General features: G+C 36.2%; 1 protein-coding gene across 2 annotated transcripts; it reads left to right on the top strand.

The window, feature by feature from the left end:
* The first annotated feature begins 617 nt into the window (after positions 1-617).
* On the top strand, positions 618-21,945 carry faah (fatty acid amide hydrolase). 2 transcript variants are annotated; one of them, XM_039649189.2, is made up of 15 exons: positions 634-973; positions 2,218-2,331; positions 5,000-5,140; positions 5,228-5,361; positions 10,150-10,356; positions 12,471-12,511; positions 12,593-12,717; positions 12,806-12,931; positions 14,759-14,856; positions 14,962-15,061; positions 15,163-15,206; positions 15,726-15,765; positions 16,155-16,263; positions 17,849-17,994; positions 19,022-21,945. In XM_039649189.2, the coding sequence occupies exons 1-15, from the start codon at positions 761-763 to the stop codon at positions 19,139-19,141; spliced, it is 1,758 nt and encodes a 585-aa protein (XP_039505123.2). In that variant the 5' UTR covers positions 634-760; the 3' UTR covers positions 19,142-21,945. The 2 variants fall into 2 exon arrangements, 1 of the variants encoding a protein (XP_039505123.2); XR_016169430.1 differs by lacking the exon at positions 16,155-16,263 and having other exon boundaries at positions 618-973.
* Positions 21,946-22,483: the final 538 nt, after the last annotated feature.

Raw genomic sequence — 22,483 nt, 5'->3', positions numbered from 1 at the left:
TCGGCTGAACAAAAAGGAAGATATTTTAAAGAACGGTTGGGACTTTGGCACCATTGACTTCCATAGTATTATTTTTTTCTACTATGGAAGTAAAAAAAAAAGACAAGAAACAAACAAACAAAAAAACAACAACAACAACAACAACCGAGCATAGATATCTATATAAAGGCTAGATATCTCATCCGCGCTGCTGGCCAATGGAGGTCGACGTCAGCACCTGGCGGCCATCTTGTCACAGGCAGCTCGCTCACTGGTAACATTGTTTTAATGGCGCATGTACTTTTTATATCACCGTAACTTGCTCATATTTCTATCGATTTTCAAACGGTCTGGTTTGTTATAAACGGCAGAAATGTAGTCATGATACTGCGTACTTATAAGTGTATAAATAAATAATCATCCAGAATTATAGCCACGTTAATAACGTTTGTAAGAAACCAAACCGTTTGTGAATCCGTCAAGATTTCAACGAGATAAGAGTATTTCTCTGTATTTCTTACACCAGATACCACAGAGCCCGCCAGAAAGCCTGTCTGTGACAAGATGGCCGCCGGTGATGACGCTAAATCCTCCGCCGTGAGACATCTAGCCTTTATATAGATATCTATGCAACCGAGGCTCCCGAGAGGCTTCAGTTTCCGGTGGATGGATGGGGGCATAACCAGAGAATGACATAACTTCGGACATTCATTGCCGTTAACACTTCTGGAGTTCTTAAAGAACCAGAGACCAGAGAGTCACAACACACTGAGCAACAGTAATGGAGAGTTTTAATTTGCAACAATTTAACTCAGATATGAATATTAACTGGACGCCGATTTTTGCAGCCACAGTTTGCGGCACATGTGCGTTAATTCTCATCTGGAAATGGAGAAATAACCAGAAGATTCAGAATAAAATACTAAACGCACGGAAAAGACGTGATAAATCACTTCAACTGGCTGAACAAGCGGTGCAACAATTTAAAATACAGGTAAGTTAATACAAATCTATCATGCATTAATTATTATTCCGATAGCCCATGCATTATGGGTTTATTTGTTACGCATGTCATGCATTTAGATAGAGAAAAGTCATGGTTCCCATTGTCATTGAAATTCTGAAATTATCATGTTGTCTCTATATTGTCGCAGTGGAATATTTTTTTTAGCAAAATATAACGGTATTTTACTGTAAAAGTGGAAGCGGTAACAAAAATCCATTGTTTTTGTTTATATTTTATTATAGTCAATATACATTTAAAGCTAATTAAAAGAGTAGTTCATTAAAAAAAAAAAAACTTTTGCTGATAATTTACTCACCCCCATGTCATCCAAGATGTCCATGTCTTTCTCTCTTCAGTCAAAAAGAAATGAAGGTTTTTTGATGAAAACATTCCAGGATTTTTCTCAATATAATGGACTTCAATGGGAACCAAAATAATAAATTAATAATATTAAATCAAACTAAATGTGTCAACTTTTCCCCACCTGACTTTTATGGAGAACAACCCTCGGTTTATTTTCACTATATTATTGACTTTTGACCTAATGCATGTGAGTGTGGTGTTATTGTGTTCAGCTGAACAGATATTATATTACAAAAATATTATGATACTGGAAAACTCCCCTAAATATTTTTAACTAAATGTTTGGAAACCAACATCCACCTCTAGAAGGATAAGCATTTAAGTGACTGGACTTTTTCCTCACTTTTTCCTTTTCCTCACAATATGGGAGTGAAAGTACAAAATATGCCAGCTAGGATATTAATATGAGCAAATAAGACACAAATAATTATTTGAACAGGGTGTAATGAGCTTAAGTTTTCACATAGATTCTAATGTTAGGCTATACCCCTACAGCTTACTATTCATTTTCCAGATATTTTCTTGAATGTGAAATATTATTTACAATTACAGTCTGCATAAGATTAGAGTGTATAATTATGGTTATTGATTTGAGGGTACATCCTTTGCTCATTATCACCAAAAGTTCATTTTCATCAAACTTGTAGGATCAACCAATAATGGCTTTTGAAGTGATGACTCATACCTAGCAACGGGGTCAACCTCACCTCCTCACTAAGATGGGATTTTCCATCCATTCCTTGCTCAGAGTTCACTGAAAATGTTCTGGAATCACTTCTAAGCTAAAACTCCTGGCAAGTTAGGAGCTCTCTGAGAGGATTCTCAGGATCTTTAGGGATGTTTGATGTTTGTTTCTTGCTTCTCTCCAGAACCCAGACTTTGAGAGCAGTTCAATAGTGTCCCTGTCTTTGTCGGAGCTCACCGGGAGACTCCAGGAAGGCTCCCTGCAGCCGGATGCGGTTCTACATGCTTTTATGGAAAAGGTTGTGACTGGTTGGGATATTTTACCTTTTGATAACTAATCATGGGATACATGAGTTTATTACCAGCTTCAGAGGTTTACAAATGAAGAGCTCAGATGCAAAAGCCTCTAAATGCCATTTGAAATTTTCTTCTTTAATGATGATTTTTATCAAACTTGTATATTTAAGTTCAGTAATTTTACTTAAATAACAATTAATAGGTAATTATCATTGCCATTTAAGTGAAATTACTGAACTTAAATATACAAGTTTGATAAAAATCATCATTAAAGAAGAAAATTTCAAATGGCATTTAGAGGCTTTTGCATCTGAACTCTTCAAATAACTTTTTTTATTATATGGATAACATGGAGCTGTCTTGTCTAGCTGCCATTTATTATTTTACTCCAATTTTACTCCTATTATAAATCTCATTATATAAGTAAATAAAGATGTCTCTTCTTCAAGAAAGAAAAATTGTTTCTAATTTCTAAAAATATAACATTGCAATTTGAATTGAATTGATTTGGTCCTGTGGGAAATCAAACCAACTTTTGGCATTTTTTGAGTTGATGCATTTTTGGAAAAATAGGCATGCAGCAAAACGTAGTAATAATTAACAGATGAAGGATAAGAGTAAACAATACAAAACTTTTGCCTTCTGCCCATACAGGCTATTTTTTACAAATGTGCATAAATCACAGGCTATAAAAGACACTTGTAGACGACAGTCTCTATAAATCAAAAGAACATAGCCAAACATGAGCCTTTACTGTCATGCAATATGATATTGGGATATTTTAGCAGATTCACTCTGCATTTAAATGCGGTTGTCTCTGTGTGATAAATAAAACTTTAATTCAGATTATGAATAGATTATATACAGTAAGTGAGCTAAGAGTCGCAGCGCGATTGGCTACAATTCTCATCTCTGCAAATCACTTTGTAATTAGAAACTGTTGACGGTCTGAGTGTGTGAACACACACCAGCACGGGATCGTTTGACGGCAGCTGCCTGTGTGTGGGGGTACCGAACTGAGTTGAAATAGTCTGACCTATTGGACCCGCTGTCCTCTGTGCCTATTGATTCACGGCCCACATCTGCACTGCAAATGACAACGTAAATATTAATCTACCCGTTACATCAAATATTAGCAGTTTCCCGTGTGCAGGACGTGCCAGAATCAAGAGTTTGCTTGCTCAACATTTAAATATCCTGGTTTGGTGTTCGCTGTAGTTTTCTGAAGCCCTCCTCCTGCCCAGATCTGCTCTGGGATTCGCGTATGTATGCTTATGCAGTAGCAGCATATCTTATATTCTCACAGGAGTGTGTCTGTGTAACTATTATTAGTTTATTATTATTATTAGGGGAATCGAGTCCGCCGAGACCAAATACATTAAAGGAGTAGTTCACTTTAAAAACAACTTTTGTTGATAATTTACTCACCCCCATGTCATCCAAGATGTCCATGTCTTTCTTTCTTCAGTCGAAAATAAATTAAGCTTTTTGATGAAAACATTCCAGGATTTTTCTCCATATAATGGACTTCAATGGGAACCAAACGGCTCAGGGTCCAAATGAGAGTTTCAGTGCTGCTTTAAACGACACCAGACGATGAATAAGCGTCTTATCTTATTTTATGAACCACATGACTCGAAAAAAGATTTGTTCGTTTTAACGAACGAGTTCGAACAGGAGAGTCACAAGCGCGCTTCACAGAACAGAGCAAGGCGAGCATTTGTGCTTATAAAACGTAAAGTTTTAAAGATGAGCGATCGTTTCGCTAGATAAGACCCTTATTCATCGTCTGGTGTCGTTTAAAGCCCTTTGAAGATGCACTGAAACTGTCATTTGGACCTTGAACCGTTTGGTTCCCAATGAAGTCCATTATATGGAGAAAAATCCTTGAATATTTTCATCAAAAACCTTAATTTCTTTTCCACTGAAGAAAGAAAGACATGGACATCTCGGATGACTTTGGGGTGAGTAAATTATCAGCAAAAGTTTTTTTAAAAAGTGATCTACTCCTTTAACATCGCCATATTCAGTAAATGCTCAAACACTATCAGAGAGTTTTCATGATTACAGTCATATTTCTGCGTGCATATATATATACGTATAGTACGTAGTGTAAAAAAGGGAATACATATAGATTATATGGCTTTTTTCCACCACAGAATAAAACATTTAAAAAGGTTATTGCGGGCTTTTTATCTCACAATTGCGTGATATATTCGCAATTGTGAGTTATAAAGTCAGATTCTAAGGAAAAAGACTGACTTTTCCCCTCACAATTTTGACTGTATAACTCACAATTGCGAGTTTATATCTCGCAATGTCAAAAATGCGAGATTTAAACTCGCAATTGTGTGTTGTAAAGAGTTGTGAGTTTATATCTCGCTATTCTGAGTTTATAAGTTTGCAATACTGCGAAATAATAAAGTTAGATTTGCAAGATGTAAACTCGCAATTGGGAGATATAAAGTTGCAATTATCTTTTAAAATGTGTTATTATGTTGCGGAAACAAGCTTCCATAAGTATATAATATTATATCATTTTTATTTGTTTTTTTACTTTGGGATCATGCAGAAAAAATAATGCAAACAATAAGCAATTATCAGCGCTTGTTGTTGAGGTCTGTAGCACTTGGCATCACAAACTGAGATGTGTAATGTCACGCTTCAAAGGCTCTGGAGGTGAACAAGAATCTGAACTGCAGCACTGAGATGTTAATGGAGTCTGTGGCGCAACTGAAGGAAATCAACACTCAAAAGAAAGGTCTTCTGTACGGAGTGCCGATCAGCATCAAGGACAACGTTGGATATAAGGTCAGTGTAAGAGAATTGAGGATGACGCAGGTGAAGACAGGTGACTTCCTGTTTGAGGTGTACGTAACTTCCTGTTTGCGCGTGCAGGGTCATGATTCTTCATGTGGTGTTGTGGGTAATTTGGATCAGCCTGTGGTCATGGACAGTGTGGTGGTTACAGTGCTAAAGAAACAGGGCGCCATCCCGTTCGTCAAGACCAACATACCACAAGGCCTTTTCAGGTGAGTAAACACTGCACATCATTCCTGTGGGGAAAACCTGGTGATGTCAGATGACGATCTTAATCTTAAGCCAATGAGAGAGTATGAAGAGAGCGTGCAGTTACAGCTCTTTTACTGGAGCTTAGGCAATCAAGTTAATTTGTATTTTTCTGACATTATTAATGACAATTAAGCACATCTATCCTCCGGTTGTTAATGTGAAAATTTATTTTCATTACAATGGGCAAAATTATATATCACTTAAAGGCACACTGGAACTTTTCAACCTTTAAAAAATATTACCAAAACCCATTGAAATGGTACTGACAGGTTATGATGTATTGGTTTATGTCAAGGTGTCATAACAAAGACATCTCAAACAATGTCATATTTGCATTAAAAATGTCATAAATTGAGCAAATGACACTTAATCACAGTTGTCATAAAACTTCCTTCATATTCATAACATATGTCATGAAGGTGTCATGTCAGTCTTATGCACACCCATTCAAGTTGTTAGGGGTTAACAGTTAAAGACCCAGAACCAGACATGAAGAATGAAGACCCGGAGTCAGAATTATAAAAAAAAAGTTTACTGAACATAGTTTGCAATTTCATCAGCAGAAGTCAGCTTCAAGACTCAGGAGTTCGTAGGCCGCCCCCTTACAGTTACAACAATCACAGCAGTTATACCATTTTCAAGGTCTAAGCTACGTCATTGCTTACACGTTGAATGATTCTCATTGGCTAAGAAATAGATAAACACAGTAATTTTCCACACATATACAGATAGACTAAACATATCTCCATCGATGATGTATCTGACATTCAGAGGCACATCATGACCTTCCAGACTTGGGTTGCTGGCGCTAGTATGTCCAGAACAACAACTCATTCAACTTCCAATAATGGCAGTGGTTCCTTAACCTGCAACCAAGAAGACAAACACTAAACTTTAGTCTAACAGGAGTAAGACTTTAACAGATAAATGGTGCCTTCAACTGTTGGCTTCAATGACCCCTTTATGTTTTAACACTCAAACACAAACCAAATCTCTATTTCCCTATTATTTTCACTGTTACTACATTCACATAGGACACTAGCAAATAAGAGCTCCTATCAAGGCTGAAGGGAGTCTGAGCGGCTTATTATCAGTTAAGTGTACCAAAACATAATGGTAAAACATTCACTCGTTTGGGAGAAAAACAGATAACATTTGCTCCTCAGAAAGCAAATATAATAGAAAGAAAACATTTTAATACAACAATAAAAGTTCACAGCAGTTTTTACTTGAGAAGGTACTCGAAGTACTGCAAGAACAAGGAAGTGAGAGAGAGAGAGAGAGAGAGAGAGAGAGAGAGAGAGAGAGAGAAAAGAAAGAAAACAGTTCAGTGTCAGTTGGGGTTTCCTCTCTTTGCAACAAGTTGCATAAATCCTGCACACTAGTTATTATTAAGAAATTCAAGAATCCTAAAACGGGATAATGGATTAGATTTTTTTTTTAAAAGGGTTAGTTCACCCAAAAATGAAAATTAAGTCATTAATTACTCACCCCCATGCTGTACCAACCCCGTAAGACCTTCGTTCGTCTTCGGAACACAAATGAAGATATTTTTGATTAAATTTGAGAGCTGTATAACTACCACATTGGCTCCTAAGGGACTGCCTCTTGACGGCCCAGAAAGTCAATGAAGAAAATGTTTAAATATCCCAAGTGACTACCGTGGCTCAACTATATGTTTATCAAGCGACGCGAATACTATCTGCAGATCGCAATTCTCGCGCATGCGTCGTGGAAATCTAAGGAAGTCTCGTTTCTGGCCTACAAGGAAGAAAAGAAATAGTCGAATAAACTCGTTATTTTTGTTTGTTTTTTCGCACAAAAAGTGTTCACGTCGCTTGATAAACATATAGTTGAGCCACGGTAGTCACTTGGGATATTTAAACATTTTCTTCATTGACTTTCTGGGCCGTCAAGAGGCAGTCCCTTAGGAGCCAATGTGGTAGTTATACAGCTCTCAAATTTAATCAAAAATATCTTCATTTGTGTTCCGAAGACGAACGAAGGTCTTACGGGGTTGGTACAGCATGGGGGTGAGTAATTAATGACTTAATTTTCGTTTTTGGGTGAACTAACCCTTTAACATTCAGGAATGCAAGTGGTAAAATCTTGTGAAGAAACGAAAAAAAAGGGGGAGGTTGAGGGGTAAACGCTGCCAATAATAAACCTTAAATCACACATACTTCTTCTTCTTGTTTAATGGCGATTAACTCCTAAGGAGCATTATCAGAAAAGAGAAGGAGAAATAAAAAGAAGACAGTACAAAGAACAAAATAACAATATATTGTTATTTTGTTCTTTGTACTGTCTTCTTTTTATTTCTCTTTTCTTGCTAAAACTGCTGCTGGAATTTTCAATTTCCTTTTGGGAGTCATCCCTAAGGATTAATAAAGATAAGTCTAAGTCTTATCGCCACCTACTGTGCTAACTCACACATACAGAAACAATTAACAAATGTATACCTTGATGGCCAGCACCAATTAACACATAAAGGGGGATACACAGACATATAATGGCCATTACACACAATAAACGAATATGAAAACACCCAATATACATAAACAAACAAAGTATCAAATAATACTATCAAATGAATTCACTTAATAATATACTTCTTATAAACACACAATAAAAGCAAGCAAAATAGTCCTTGGAGTTCCCCCGGAGAAGAAACCGGAATGGTTGTGGCCCGATCATCGGCCGGAACCCTATAAATACGTCCAATGTTTCCATTCGAACCCCTTTTGATGGTGCACCAGCTCACGGGACTCCGACGTATCAAACAAACAAACAAACAAACAAAAAGACCGGTAAGAATAAACTTAAACTAAACGTTAAAGAGTGTCCGCACTTAACTCCAAACGAAAGTTTAAATAAAGTTTATTAAACCAAAATAATGTTGTTGTGTATTCTTTACTGTAAACAAATTCCATTAAACTCAAACTGACCTGACCCAGGCTCACCAACATCCGCCACAGTCACGTAGACGGGTCTTAACAGCTTTTAGTTACAGCGTTCAGAAACCGTTAAATATGAACTACTATTACTGGTAGAGTTACCGGGTACCGGACATTTTTAGAGTGCCGAAGTTACGACGTCACTCTGTAGGCCAAAACGCGGAAGTGAGTTACCATTTTAGCACTCCCGGTTCCCTCGCTCTAAAGCCTAGTAGTATGGGATTTTTGAATGGGTTTTTGCCAAATCGCCTGAAATAAGGTCTGTGGTGAACAAAGGCTCTATATATTTTCACGTTTTGATCTATTACATAAAACACACAGTTATTATAACCTGTTTGTGTGGTTTTTTTTTAACTTTATTGTGTCTGTGTTTTTTAAAATCTTTAGGCTTCAAAATGTAAACATTTTGGATTAACTTGTAAAGATTGTCTTGCTAGACAAAACGTGTAAGGGTCACAACTCTTTGTTGAACATAGATCTTATTTTTTGCTATTTTCCACAAGTCTATGGGGAAAAATGCATTGCTTTTCGACCGCGCCGCTAGCTTCCGAGTTGTCCTGCAATGTGACGTCATCACTTCGGCACTCTATTCCACACAAACAAATATGAAAACACCCAATATACATAAACAAATAAAGTATCAAATAATACTATCAAATGACTTCACTTAATAAATATACTTCTTATAAACACCCAATAAAAGCAAGCAAAATAGTCCTTTTTATAGGAGTTCCCCAGGAGAAGAAACCGGAATGGTTGTGGCCCGATCATCAATTGAAGAAGGTCATGTCTCATTTTATTGTCATTTTGCAGTGAATTTTCTTCGTGAAATTCACCTCCTTGCCTCGCAAAGCAATTTATTTGCTACTATTATCTATAGAACAGAGACATGAAAGCCCTCCGTTCAGCCTTTTTTCTTTCTTTCCTAAAGGTAGTATGCTGTTTCTAAAAGGACTAGTCTAATATACTAGTACATTTCTCTCCTGCAGACCTCAGTATTCATAACAGAGAATTCACAAAAGAGCTCTTCGAATTACAGACATCTGTTAAAATGATGGTTTCATGGCAGGCTTAACTTATGATCCATGAAGACCTTTGTACTGAAACCCAGTTTCAAGAGTGGTTTAACTTCAGTCATAAACATTTGGCTCCACAATCATAAACATTTTATGAGAGTGGAAATTTGACAAAAGTTTCATGGGTCAGCTAGGAGCAGAAGTGAGTAAGGTTGTGATGGTCTCAGGAAATCAGGTTGAAAGCTTGTTCTACCAGGTTCTAGAAAGAGATTTTGTATCTTTGTGTCCATTGAGATTTTTTCGATTAGTTCAATTGTAGGGGTGTAACTATACGACATTATTGCGATAATCCAAGACATAAGGTAAAAGTTTACTGTTGATTAAAATGCTAACTGTGGTTATACATTGTGTGTGTAAATGAATCGGCTTGGACTTTGTGCGGGAAACCCAATGCACAGGGCAAGACTGAGACCAGAATAACAATATTCATGATTCTGAAGCTGAAGAAACTGAATTATGCTTGCTGCACTCTGACTAAATATATCAAAAATAATACTGGTAACATAAGACATTTGGCATTATCAGGGCCCACACATGTTCCCTCATCGCATTATTATACATTAAATTCAAATTTCACTTGAATTTTTCATTTTGGGTGAATTATTTAGAATAGATATTGTCACTATCCACATTTTTCCGCATTTTTGTATTGCGATATATTGTGTACCACCCTATTGTTGTCAACCGAACCCCTCTGTGTTTGTGTCTACTGTAGTTATGATTGCAGTAACCCCATTTATGGGCAAACCTTGAACCCCTGCAACCTCCAGAAGACGTCCGGCGGTTCATCTGGAGGAGAGGGAGCTCTGGTCGGAGGAGGCGGATCTATCCTGGGCATTGGCACTGACATTGGAGGGAGCGTTCGTATCCCATCAGCCTTCTGTGGGATTTGTGGATTTAAGCCCACAGCGAAGAGGCTAAGGTTCGTACAAATTAGTGTTATATAAAATGTCCAAGGTAAATCAATGTATGTTGAGATTATGCTATGTTTAAACAGTAACAGGGTTGATGTTTCACGATGTTGAGCCATTACTAGCCTTGTGCACTACATATATCATTTAATGCCCACATTGCCATACTGTTTAAAAGTCAAGGGAATAGAGTTGATCATTTAAAGGAGAACTCCGGCGCAAAATGAATCTTTGGTCTAATAAAACATCGGTACCTTGTCGACCGTCCTCTGAGATTTGTTTTCATGATAATCGAATGTAAAGAGTTTTAGCTCTAAATCTGTTTAGCGTATAATGCTAGTATATGGGGGCATATAATAAGTAAAAAGAAGATACTTTATAAAGACAGTTTACATTGTGTATAAAGGCAAGAGAGTCAACTTCGTGTATTCAGCTGACTTGGCATGTCGTTCGTGGTTCGACTTATCGAGACTATTTTCTAAGATGGCTCCTGCTGTGTATTCACGAAGTGAACTGTCTTTATAAAGTATCTTCTTATTAAACGGTCTGTACACTTACAAAGTTCTCAATGCTTCGTTTTGCATGTATGGACCCTCATTATGTTACTGTGTTAGTGTGGGGCTATTTTGAGCCTTGTTAGTGGTATTAACTAGCGATTTCTTTTTACTTATTATATGCCCCCATATACTAGCACTATACGCTTAACAGTTTTTAGATATTAAACTCTTTACATTCGATTATCATGAAAACAAATCTCAGAGAACGGTCGACTAGGTACCAAAGTTTTATTAGACCAAAGGTTCATTTTGCGCCGGAGTTCTCCTTTAAGAGACGAATCTAACAACATTTGAAAAAACACGTTAACACGTTTACAGCTGACAGGTGTCACTTTATAGTGATGATGATGTCATAATGTTTTGTGTGTAGTTTATGAGTATGATTAAGAGCGCATAATATCATATTCAGGAGTATGATTATGGTGATTAAAGGGATACTCCACTTTTTTTTGGAAATAGGCTCATTTTACAACTCCCCCAGAGTTAAACAGTTGAGTTTTACCGTTTTCAAATACATTCAGCCGATTTTCTGATATTTTGAAGAATATCAGTAAACAGACAGTTTCTGGTCCCATTGACTTCCATAGTATGTTTTTTTCCTACTATGGAAGTCAATGAGAGCAGAAACTGTCTGGTTATTGATATTCTTCTAAATATCAGAAAATCTGCTGAATGCATTCAAAAAATGGTAAAACTCAACTGTTTAACTCTGGGAGAGAGATAAAATGAGCCTATTTCCAAAAAGTGGAGTATCCCTTTAAGGGATAGTTATAATGGCAACAGGGTGGATGATGCATAACATGGGGAAAAAACTTAAAGTATTTTCAATAATAATACTTTATTCATTTTATCTATTAATATCTAAAAAATAAATACAAAAAGATAGAAAAAAAATAGATTTGCTTGCATATGTCACAATTAAAATGAGCGTATGTGCTAATTAGGGCTGTGCAAAAATTAATTGCGATTAATCGCATCCAAAATAAAAGTCTGTGTTTACATAATATATTTGTGTGTGCTGTATATAATTATTTTATAGATATAAATACCTATGCATGCATGTATATATTTATATATTATTTGCGCTTAAATTCTGTATATATATATAAATACATAATCTATATTATATAAATATAAATATTTTATATATGAATAACACATTTTCTTAAATATATACATGCATGTGTGTGTATTTATACATACAAAATAATTATGTACAGCACACACAAATATATTATGTAAACACAGACTTTTATTTTGGATGCGATTAATCGCAATTAATTTTTGCCCAGCCCTAGTGCTAATATAAAAGGGGGAATTTGGTAACATAGTGTTAAATGCTTATAATAACATACAGTGTCTGTAAATAAAAACGTTTATATGTTAAAGAGGGAGAAAAGTCACAGCAAATGTGCTCAGTTTCTGTAAATATTGTCATGATGCACGAACATTTCTTTAATCATAATGGAATTTCTTATTTCTTTCTTTTGATTTTAGATTGACATGTTTTCATGATTCACTTTGTTGAGATGTTGTGCAATCTACTTTTTTGTATCAACCTTGTTTAGTGGTAAAGGAATCAGTTCTTGTGTCAAAGGCCAGAAGTCAGGTAAGACAGGTTTACATCAGGTCTAGATTTGAACTGTAAACAAACTGACATATAAGACGACATCTATGTGCTGGATTACAGTGTTGTCCTCTCTTGGCCCGATGGCAAGAGACGTCGAGAGCGTGGCTCTGTGTATGCGGGCACTGCTTTGCCAAGATATGTTCACTTTGGATCCCACTGTTCCTCCCATACCATTCAACCAAAAGGTCCTGTATGAATATAGCACATCAAATGGTTATTTATAGGTCGATTCTAGGTGAAAGCAGAATCTGATGCGTTCCTCTTATGAAACAGGTGTATGAGAGCTCAGAGCCCCTGAGGATTGGTTATTATGAGAACGATGGTTTCCAGCAGCCGTCTCCGGGCATGGCCAGGGCCTTCAGGGAGACCAAAGCCCTGCTGGAGAAAGCGGGACACACGGTACACATCTACACTACGTTAATATTATAAACATTTGTGTTGGCAAGCAAACGATATGCTTTTATTTCATTAACACGCAACAAATAGTTATGTATTTGTAAAATACATATCACCCATTATTTATTGAATGTAACATCACAGTCTTTTAAGATCTAAAATAAAGAATTTGAAAAAAAAAATTATAATTCTGACTAAAATATGCACTGCAGTCTTGTTATTATTAAAATGTAGTTTTTAAATTCTACATGTAACATCAGTAATTGTATTTTTATGAGAGCAGGGACTATTGTTGGAGTAGCCCATGAATATAATTAATAACTATGTTCAAATGAGTAAATGTGTGTGTTTCTATATATATATATTTGTTTTAATATCCATTATATCACAGATTGTTCGGAGGACAACATTGGGCAGGATGTGATGATCGATTAAAACTAATTAATTTAATAAATAATAAATGTTACTAATTTCCTTGTACAAGTTAACTTTTTGTTTACATTTTTAATTTAGTCATTTTAATTCCTGTTTAAAAATGGGAAGCTGTAACGCAGACTCAGATGAGCTTGGGTTGAGATCCATGTGCAGTTTTATTATTGAAAACAAGCAGTCAAAAGACATCAACCAGGGCCGGACAATTATCGTATCGGACAGGACGGGCAGCAAACCATCAGGAACAGAACAGAGAGTGACCGCAAACAGAGGAAGGTCAACAAGGAGTCATAAACAGATAAACAGTCTATGCGTCACTACACAGAAATGATAAACTGGGCTGGGGAAATAAATGCTCAGAAATGTCCACTAAGGCAAATCAAGACTTTGCACAGATAATAGAAATTAATTTAAAAAAAATGTATCCGATCAATCGAAAAAATAATCGTTAGTTGCCGCCCCAGTGAACCCAATACATCTGAGGTTTAAACCACAGACTGTAAAAAAATATGGGCGTGGTGCTCGTAACGTCACCCGTAGGTTTCTGAAGAGCATTTTTGAAGCCCAAAGTGGGCGGAGCTGGCCGATGTGTCACTCCCATATAAACGAATGTGGACAAAGTGGATTATCTGAGGAAACGGCTAGCAGTGACAGCAGCGGTAATACACCAGTCAATCAAGTGGCCACGCCCTTAATTATGCAGAACTTTAAGGCTTAAAGGAGTAGTTCACTTTTAAAAAAGCTTTTGCTGATAATTTACTCACCCCCATGTCATCCAAGATGTCCATGTCTTTCTTTCTTCAGTCGAAAAGAAATTAAGGTTTTTGATGAAAACATTCCAGGATTTTCTCCATATAATGGACTTCAATGGGGTCCAAATGAGAGTTGCAGTGCAGCTTCAAAGGGCTTTAAATGACTCCAGACGATGAATAAGGGTTTTATCTAGCGAAACGATCGGCCATTTAAAAAAATAAATAAAAAAGTTTGAGTTTTATAAGCGCAAATGCTCAAGGCTCAGTTCTGTGATGAGCATTCAAAAGCGTTGACGATGAGCATCAAAATGAATAAATCTTTTTTCAAGTCATGACTCGATGAGACCCTTATTCATCGTCTGGTGTCGTTTAAAGCCCTTTGAAGCTGCTCTGAAACTCTCATTTGGACCTTGAACCGTTTGGACCCCATTGAAGTCCATTATATGGAGAAAAATCCTGGAATGTTTTCATCAAAAACCTTAATTTCTTTTCGACTGAAGAAAGAAAGACGTGGACATCTTGGATGACATGGGGGTGAGTAAATTATCAGCAAAAGTTTTTTTTTTAAGTGAACTACTCCTTTAATATAATTTAGACTTGAAAAGCAGGTCTGATGTTCTGGTCTGGTGTGTTATTCACATTTCAGCTTGTTCCTTTCCCGCCTCTACGGCTCTACGAAGCCTTCCACGAGTTTTTTTGTAAAGGGATCATGGCTGATGGAGGCTGCACCCACTACAGTCATCTGTACGTCTGGTATCAGCACATTCACATGTCACGATTGATATCCATTAGAACTAGTAAAGACGCTGTAGTCACCTCGGATTCATAGTAATATGTGTGTGTTTTCAGGAAGTCCGGCCCCATTGACCCATGTATCTGGGATCAGGCCACCCTGTTGAGCGTCCCAGGCTTCATAAAGAAGATACTCTCTGCTGTTCTGAAGCCTTTTGTGAGTTCTGTAAAAGTTTTTTCTGTTTCTCATTTGCATCTAATTAAGCAATCTGTCATATTCAAGCTGACATGTTTTTATGTTTGGATTACTTTCTCCAGAATCTGCGGTTGTCTGCAAGCCTGAAAGCAATCACTGGAGTGGGGTAAGCTACAAACATTTTTTGTTTATATTAATTTGCGTAGTTAATATAATTGTGCTGATAAATCTTGTGCTCTTGAGTGTAATTTAAGTTATTTTTTTAATTTACAAATTCAAGTTTTGAGAAATATTGGTAAGATTTATTGGAAACAAATTAATACTTTTAATTTAAATCGATAAAGTGGCAGTAAAGACCTCTACATTATTACAAAATTGTGAATGTTTGAACTTTCTATGCATTGAAGAATCCTGACAAAAATGTATCATGTTTTCTAATATTATGATCTGAAGCAGCACGACTGTTTTCAACATTGATGGTAATTATAAATGTTTCTTGAGCATCAAATCATCATATTAGAGTGATTTCTGAAGGGTCATGTGACACTGAAGACTGGAGTAATGATTCAGCTTTGATCACAGGGATAAATTACATTTTGAAATATATTCACATAGAAAACAGTCATTGTAATAATATTTTACAATAGAACTGAGCAGAATTGAAATGATACCATTCTTTTGCAAGGTCTGTAGCAGAATTGTGGAGACAGCACGCAGATATTGAGGTGACTTTTATTATTTTGATTGTATTATTAATATTACGTGGTCTTCTAACTTTCATCACACCACTGATATTGTTAAAATGATTCTCACAGTGTAATAGAGACCTATGGTTCTCTGTGGTCATTGCTGTGAAGCCTCACATTGTGCACGCCATAATCCCGATTTCTCTTAACACGGGACAGGAGAGCTGTCATTCAATAAAATTTTTTTTAAAAAAGAAACCTGTTACTTATTTGAAAAAGTAAAAATATTTTGTTGTAAAACTAAAAGCAATTCATTACTTAAAGGTGCCATCTCTCTGCAGTTGAGCGAATTAACCTTCCTGGCACATACTGTGTGTAAAAGTGATTCTGACATGGATTGTTAGTTTTTTCGTTTTTCTCATCATTAGGAATACATTGATGAGGTGATAGCGGAGTGGAGGAGACTGAATTTGGATGTTTTGTTGTGCCCTATAACTGGACCAGCCTACAATTTCCATTACTGCGGCCGTCTCACCTGTACTTACCTCACATTTACATTACTATTACATTATCTTTGTGCCTGTTTACCGGGCTCGGAAACCTTTTTGTCATGAAGTGCAATTTTTCTTATTTGTCTTGTTTTAACAAATCAGGGGTAGGTAGAATTTTTCTAAAAAAAAAAAAAAAAAAAAAAACATTTTCCCAAATTTGTTTAAACTGTCTATATATACCAATACATAATTAAAAAAGGACTACAGACACTCGATTTGTATACTTTCTTTTTCAGAGTACTTACATTTTAATTATGTATTGGTATACATAGTTTAAAAGTTTTTTAGAAAATTTCTACCAACCACTGTGCCACATCCCACGTCTGATTGCATTTAGCTTTCAATTCCCTTATTATTACTAGTTCATTTCATTGTGACTAGCAAAAATGTGTTTCCTGTTTCATGATTTACTTAAAGTCAGCCTGAAACAAGTTATGATTAAAACGAGTGGTCGTGGTGGATCTCATGTGAGTGACAGGTTATAGCCCCGCCCTCATCATCAGAGAAGAGAAGGGAAAGTTATTTTGGGTAAAGTCCTCTTATAGTCAATAATTGTATCTCTTAAAACTCATCTTTGATCAGCAAAATTACATATTTATTTATTTACTTGAAAAAAATTCTTCATGCCTTAAAATAGTTTGAATGTAACTCGACACCTTTGCCTCAGTTAGTATACGCTGGTCTATGAATATGCAAATGAGCCCCACCTCCACTCACTCACTCAGCTCAGAGATCCAATCGTTGACGATCACACATTGATCTGATTGGTTACAAGGTCGTTTGTGACGTCAGAAACACCAGCGATGTTTTTGGTTCAGTTTTAAGGAGAAAATACTCAGCAATGATGTCGACTTATGAATGTGCACATGGTTTGTCTTAAAGCTACACTGTGTAACTCCTTTAGTTTATTCGTAGCTAAAAACACTTAGTTCTTTCAAAAATATATGTATATTTACTTCGTTCAAGTAATAAAGTACTCTCGTGAGTGTATAATATGCCATTGAAAATACATACGGGTAATGTCGGTCGCCATGTTGCCCCTCCATCTTGAAAGTACATTAGCCAAAGAGGGACATACCCGTTAATTCAAGCTACGCCTTTCGCGTTTACGTTTGAGTTTACACTCATGGACGAGGTCGAACTGGAAGCCATGTTAATCTTGGACTTACATTGGCCACCGTAGAAGTTAAAACGAAATCGGAATTGAGAGGAATAGAAACTAATATTCACTGAATGGTCATATACCTTTTCACCACTAGATGGGGGTAAAAATCACACAGTGGAGCTTTAAAGAATATTAAAAACACCACATAGACATAGAAACAACATTAAAAGCTGGATTTTCACCACAAGGGAAAAATCTAATTATGTGCAAAGCAACGTGACATAAATACTGCAATATTTAATTAGATATAAGAATTGTCAATTTTGATTTCATGGTGACTTTAACAAAAAGGCTGATGTAAATTGTGATATTATGCAGCTGTTTAAAGTTATTTATCAACTCACCAGTCGTGATTTCAGCAGTACATACGGCACTGAGATGCAGTAATTGTTCTCCACTCCTGAAGGTGCTGCCAGCTACACACTTCTGTACAACGTGCTGAACTTCCCAGCCGGGAGCGTGACCGTGTCTACAGTGACGGAAGAGGACGAGGCACAGCTCAGTCAGTATAAGGGTGTCTATGGGGACATGTGGGACAAAATCTACGTTAAGGTAGGTTTTCACAGTGCAAGACCTCTGAAGTTAAATTGCATTAAATCCATAGGATGTTTTTGTCATAGTGTTGTGATAAATTGTGAGTTGTATGCCTGTCAACCACAAGGAGGCAGCATAGTCACAATTACAAAGATAGAATCGTACTATAAAACAAACTTCTCAGACAATGTGATGTATGCAGAGCTCTACTTAACTCAAGTGACCAATAGTAAAGCCATATACGGGACTATTTGGACTGTATATTTTTATATTTTTAAATATCGAATCATTTCATTACAAAAAATAAGCCCACTTTTAAACTATTACCCCTGTATCTCAAATAAATGTTGAAAGTGTTTTGTTTTTTTCTTACTAACTCTTATACTCAATAATTTCAACCTTGTCGCAGTGTGTGTGGGATTCATTTCATTTGAATAAATAAATGGGATAACTCTGGTAGTTTTACTTTCTAAATACTTAATAAATCACACATGATAACATGGTGGAATATTAATAATTCATTTTAAATGAATGATCAATGTAGAAACGACCTTAGTGAACAAATGTAATTGCACAGACTACATTATTTATTGTGCCATGAAACATTTTTTGTAAAAAAATATTTATTTTGGGCTTGACAAGGCTAATATAAGTTTTATTATATAAAATATAAATTTTAAATAAATTATAAAATTCATTTATTTAAAGATGTTTATATCAAACCATTATTCTTAAAGGTGTATTATCACTTCATAGCAGGATTCAACAGAACGTGTAGAAATAAAGACAAATTGTGCTTTTTCTCAGAAAATAAAAATACAAATAGCATTTTATGAGAATTTTTTTTTTTTACTTTAATTGGCTGCTATTTTAATAAAAATATTCTATAAAATAAAAGTATATTATAACAAATATTGTATATAAAATAATATTATATAAATTATGTAAAATATTATAAAAAATGCATTTTTGCATTTGTGTTACTTTTGCATTACAAAGTCAAACCCATCGTGTAATATCAGTGTGTGTATGTGTGTGTTTTCAGGCAGTGAAGAATGGCGTAGGTCTCCCGGTGTCAGTTCAGTGTGTATCTCTACCATGGCAGGATGAAATGTGTCTGCGCTTTATGAGAGAGGTGGAACGGCTCACAGCCAAAAATGACTGAAACTCATTATGAGCTGCTAGCGGTTCAGTCGTAGGGTAGTCATGAATCTGAACCACAGAAACATCCACAGAATTAGATCATTAGATCCTTCTAACTAACAACAAGACTGTAGTATGATGTATTTAATTTATTTTTACACCTGATTGTGTGTTGAGTTAATGTGTGTTTTTGTTGTATAAATGTGCATTGTGCAACATTTCATGTTAAAAATAGCCGTTTTTCTAATCCATACATGCTTAAACAATTGCCTGATGGGCTGATCGAGCCCTTCTCTGATCACTGCGATCGCCTCTATATTCTATAATCCTGTACAGTCAAATAAATAAGAGAAATTCGGGACGCAGTTGTGACGTCATGCGCATTCACACTCGTCTGGCAGGTTTGTGTATTCGCCGCCATTCTCCGTATCAGAGAAGACAACTCGAGCGACAAAACTTTAGTCAACTTTCCACAAAAGTAGACGATGGATTCAAAGAGGCCGGCTTGTAGTTCATTCCAAACCCCAACGTAAACTCCACGTAAGACAAAGTAAATAAAACTGTTGTCTAGTGCCAGGCGTCAGAATAAGACGAGAGTTAACTAGGGCTGTCAATCTTCTTCTATAATACTATTCGAATTCCATTCCTTATTTTATTTAATATTCGAATAATATTCGAATATTAAAGGGGCACCAGACAAGAATGCTGTTTTTGTCAAACAGCGACCCCTAGAGTAACTGTGGAGTACTTGTTTGTAACATTACTGTCTAAATACCACTCACAGAGGGTATGACGTGTTGCATAGTATACAATAGTACATTGTGTTTAATTTGTCGTTTAATGAGATCTAATATATGTTGTTAGTAGTGAGAATTTTCACGTGATTAAATACATATCCCCATGAACTATAATGGTCCAGAGGAAGAACTTTTGCCATGTGTGTCACAGGTTCTGGGTTCTAATCCTTACTAATAGTATTATTTATTTTCCTCATCAACACCGATTGTTTATTAGTGGCTGTATTTCAAGCAGGGACATGTTTTTGTTCATTGGGTTTTGTGATTTCACCGTAATGAGCAATGAGCGCGCGTCCGTTTGAATATCACCACAGAACACTGAATCCACTGAAACTGATCGCAGCGCCAACAAGCACTTTGGTCACTTCATTTCAAAAACAACACATTTCAGATCGCCTCTTATTTAACAAACGAAATAAATGAATCTACTAGAGTTACCTGGAGATGTTTTATTTGTTTGTATTGGTACATCCGTGCTGCGAGATGTTTCAATGGGGACATATCACACGCACATGAAGGCTATGCTCGCGTCTGACTGAAAAGGCTAATAAGCCTGAAATTGCAGGTGAGATTTTTCCGCTCACAGGCACCAGGGGGTGTCGAGACGCCCCCCATTCAACCCGAAAGAAGTCATATAACCATTTCAATAACTCTGAAGCTGTTAAATTAAGCTAAAATAACTGCATAGTGTCCCTTTAAATGCTAAAATCTATCCTATTATTGATATTTACGACATTACACATGCTTATGGATCGTCAATGCATAGCATGTGGTTGTTGTTACACGTTCTGTCCACTAGAGGGACATCTAATACACATTTATTCGTGGTTGAGGTGCTTCCGATGGTTTTCGGCTGATATCTCCGCGAAAACACCACCAAAAATTCTGAAACTTATATCGTTCTTTTCAGTTCGACTAGACTGATCCAACAAGCTGAATGCGCACCGAATCCGTTGAGATATTTGCATTTTTCGCTTCACGGGTGCTTTTTTTACGTCGTTAAACATTTAGGCTACCATTTTTGACAGTTGTTATGATGATACACCGTGGCCAACGTGCACACTTGTGTTACGATTCAAAAACTTTATTGTTCATCAGACGAAACAAAGGCATTTAATTTTCACATGCGTGTAAGCCAAGGCGGCGAAAAGGCAAGATTGCATATCAAAGACAATGTAAAAAATATACATAAAAAAGCAATATTCAAACAGTAACTTCAGCATTCAAATAGTATTGATTTTTTATAATATTCGAATTATATTCGAATTTCGGAATTTGTCCCAAGAGTCAACATCGCGAAGGCTTTCAACAAATGGAGAGATGCTCTAGGGCTCAAACGGGTCCTATACAAACGAATAACTTATATTGTTAATGAACGTGTTTCCATAATAATACAATCATAAGTGGATACTGTAAACATATAAAACAGTTCAACATGGAGATAGATTGAAACAAAAACCAAAGTTTTCTACTACCCCCGTTTTCCCCTCACACACACATAAGTGTGTATTTACTCAAACGCCTTTCCTTTCATATATTTAAAATGACTTGCAGATTTATAACTTTATTACCTCTGACGACATTATGATTGTAACAAAAGATTTGTGCGGCTGATGGTTATAAACAGCTCGTGCAAGTGCGTGTGTGGTCCATACCTCTGGTTGCAGTTTTGCTTGTCACCAGAGGGGGCGTAGTTCAATGCAACTTTAAATCAGGTGAACAAGTAAAAATTACTAAAGGACATTCATAGGTTGATCTGTTTGTCCAACCAGTGGCAGACAGCGAGAAACTATTTGAAATTGGGGTCAATTTGCAATAACTGGCACTGAAATTACACACTTCACCTTTAATAAACAAATAACTTTCAACCATTCTTCACGGTTTAAACGAAGCGTGGATATTTGCAGTCGGTATTGATGGAATGTGGCTTCATCAAGCCTGAATGAGGATTTAAATGCATCTCTTCATATCTGTATCATTTTGTATAATGTAATGCCTTACAAATTGATTAAACTAAAATGAATCAGTATGTCTCAGGTTCACTGAAAGCGTGTTGTCTGTCGGTATGAGATGAGCGCTGCTCGTTTTCTCCGTCCTGAATGATGGAAAGGCTTTAACTGGACTTAATGACACATGACACCATCAGCTCCAGTGTAATGTAAATATTTGTCCGCTCTGGGTTTTGCGCACATTTTACATTCTTCATTTGCATTAGTCATCAAGGATGGAAACTCATTAGGGACATTTTGATTTCGTTATATTGTTCTCTTTCCGGCTGCTGAAATGAACCCTAACTCTAATTCTGGCTTGCAAAGAAATGTATTAAAAAACATGGAGACATATGCTACTTTTGGGATCAGTAAGATAAAAAAAAAATACTTTTATTCAGCAAAGATGCATTCAATTGTAAAGCGATAGTAAACTAAAGATGATTACAGTTACTAAAGTTATAAACATGGATATTTTCCGCTTTACTTCATTAGGCCTTTATTAACCCCCCGAAGTGATTACTTTCATGATGGATGGATGCACTTTTTTGGGCTTCAAAATCTCAGGTAAAGCTTGGA

Source organism: Pimephales promelas, chromosome 8 (assembly GCF_988280905.1).
Source record: "Pimephales promelas chromosome 8, fPimPro1.hap1.1, whole genome shotgun sequence".
NCBI classification, from domain to species: Eukaryota; Metazoa; Chordata; class Actinopteri; order Cypriniformes; family Leuciscidae; genus Pimephales; species Pimephales promelas.
Note: the sequence above shows the minus strand (reverse complement) of the source record. Positions and strands in the feature narration are given on the sequence as shown.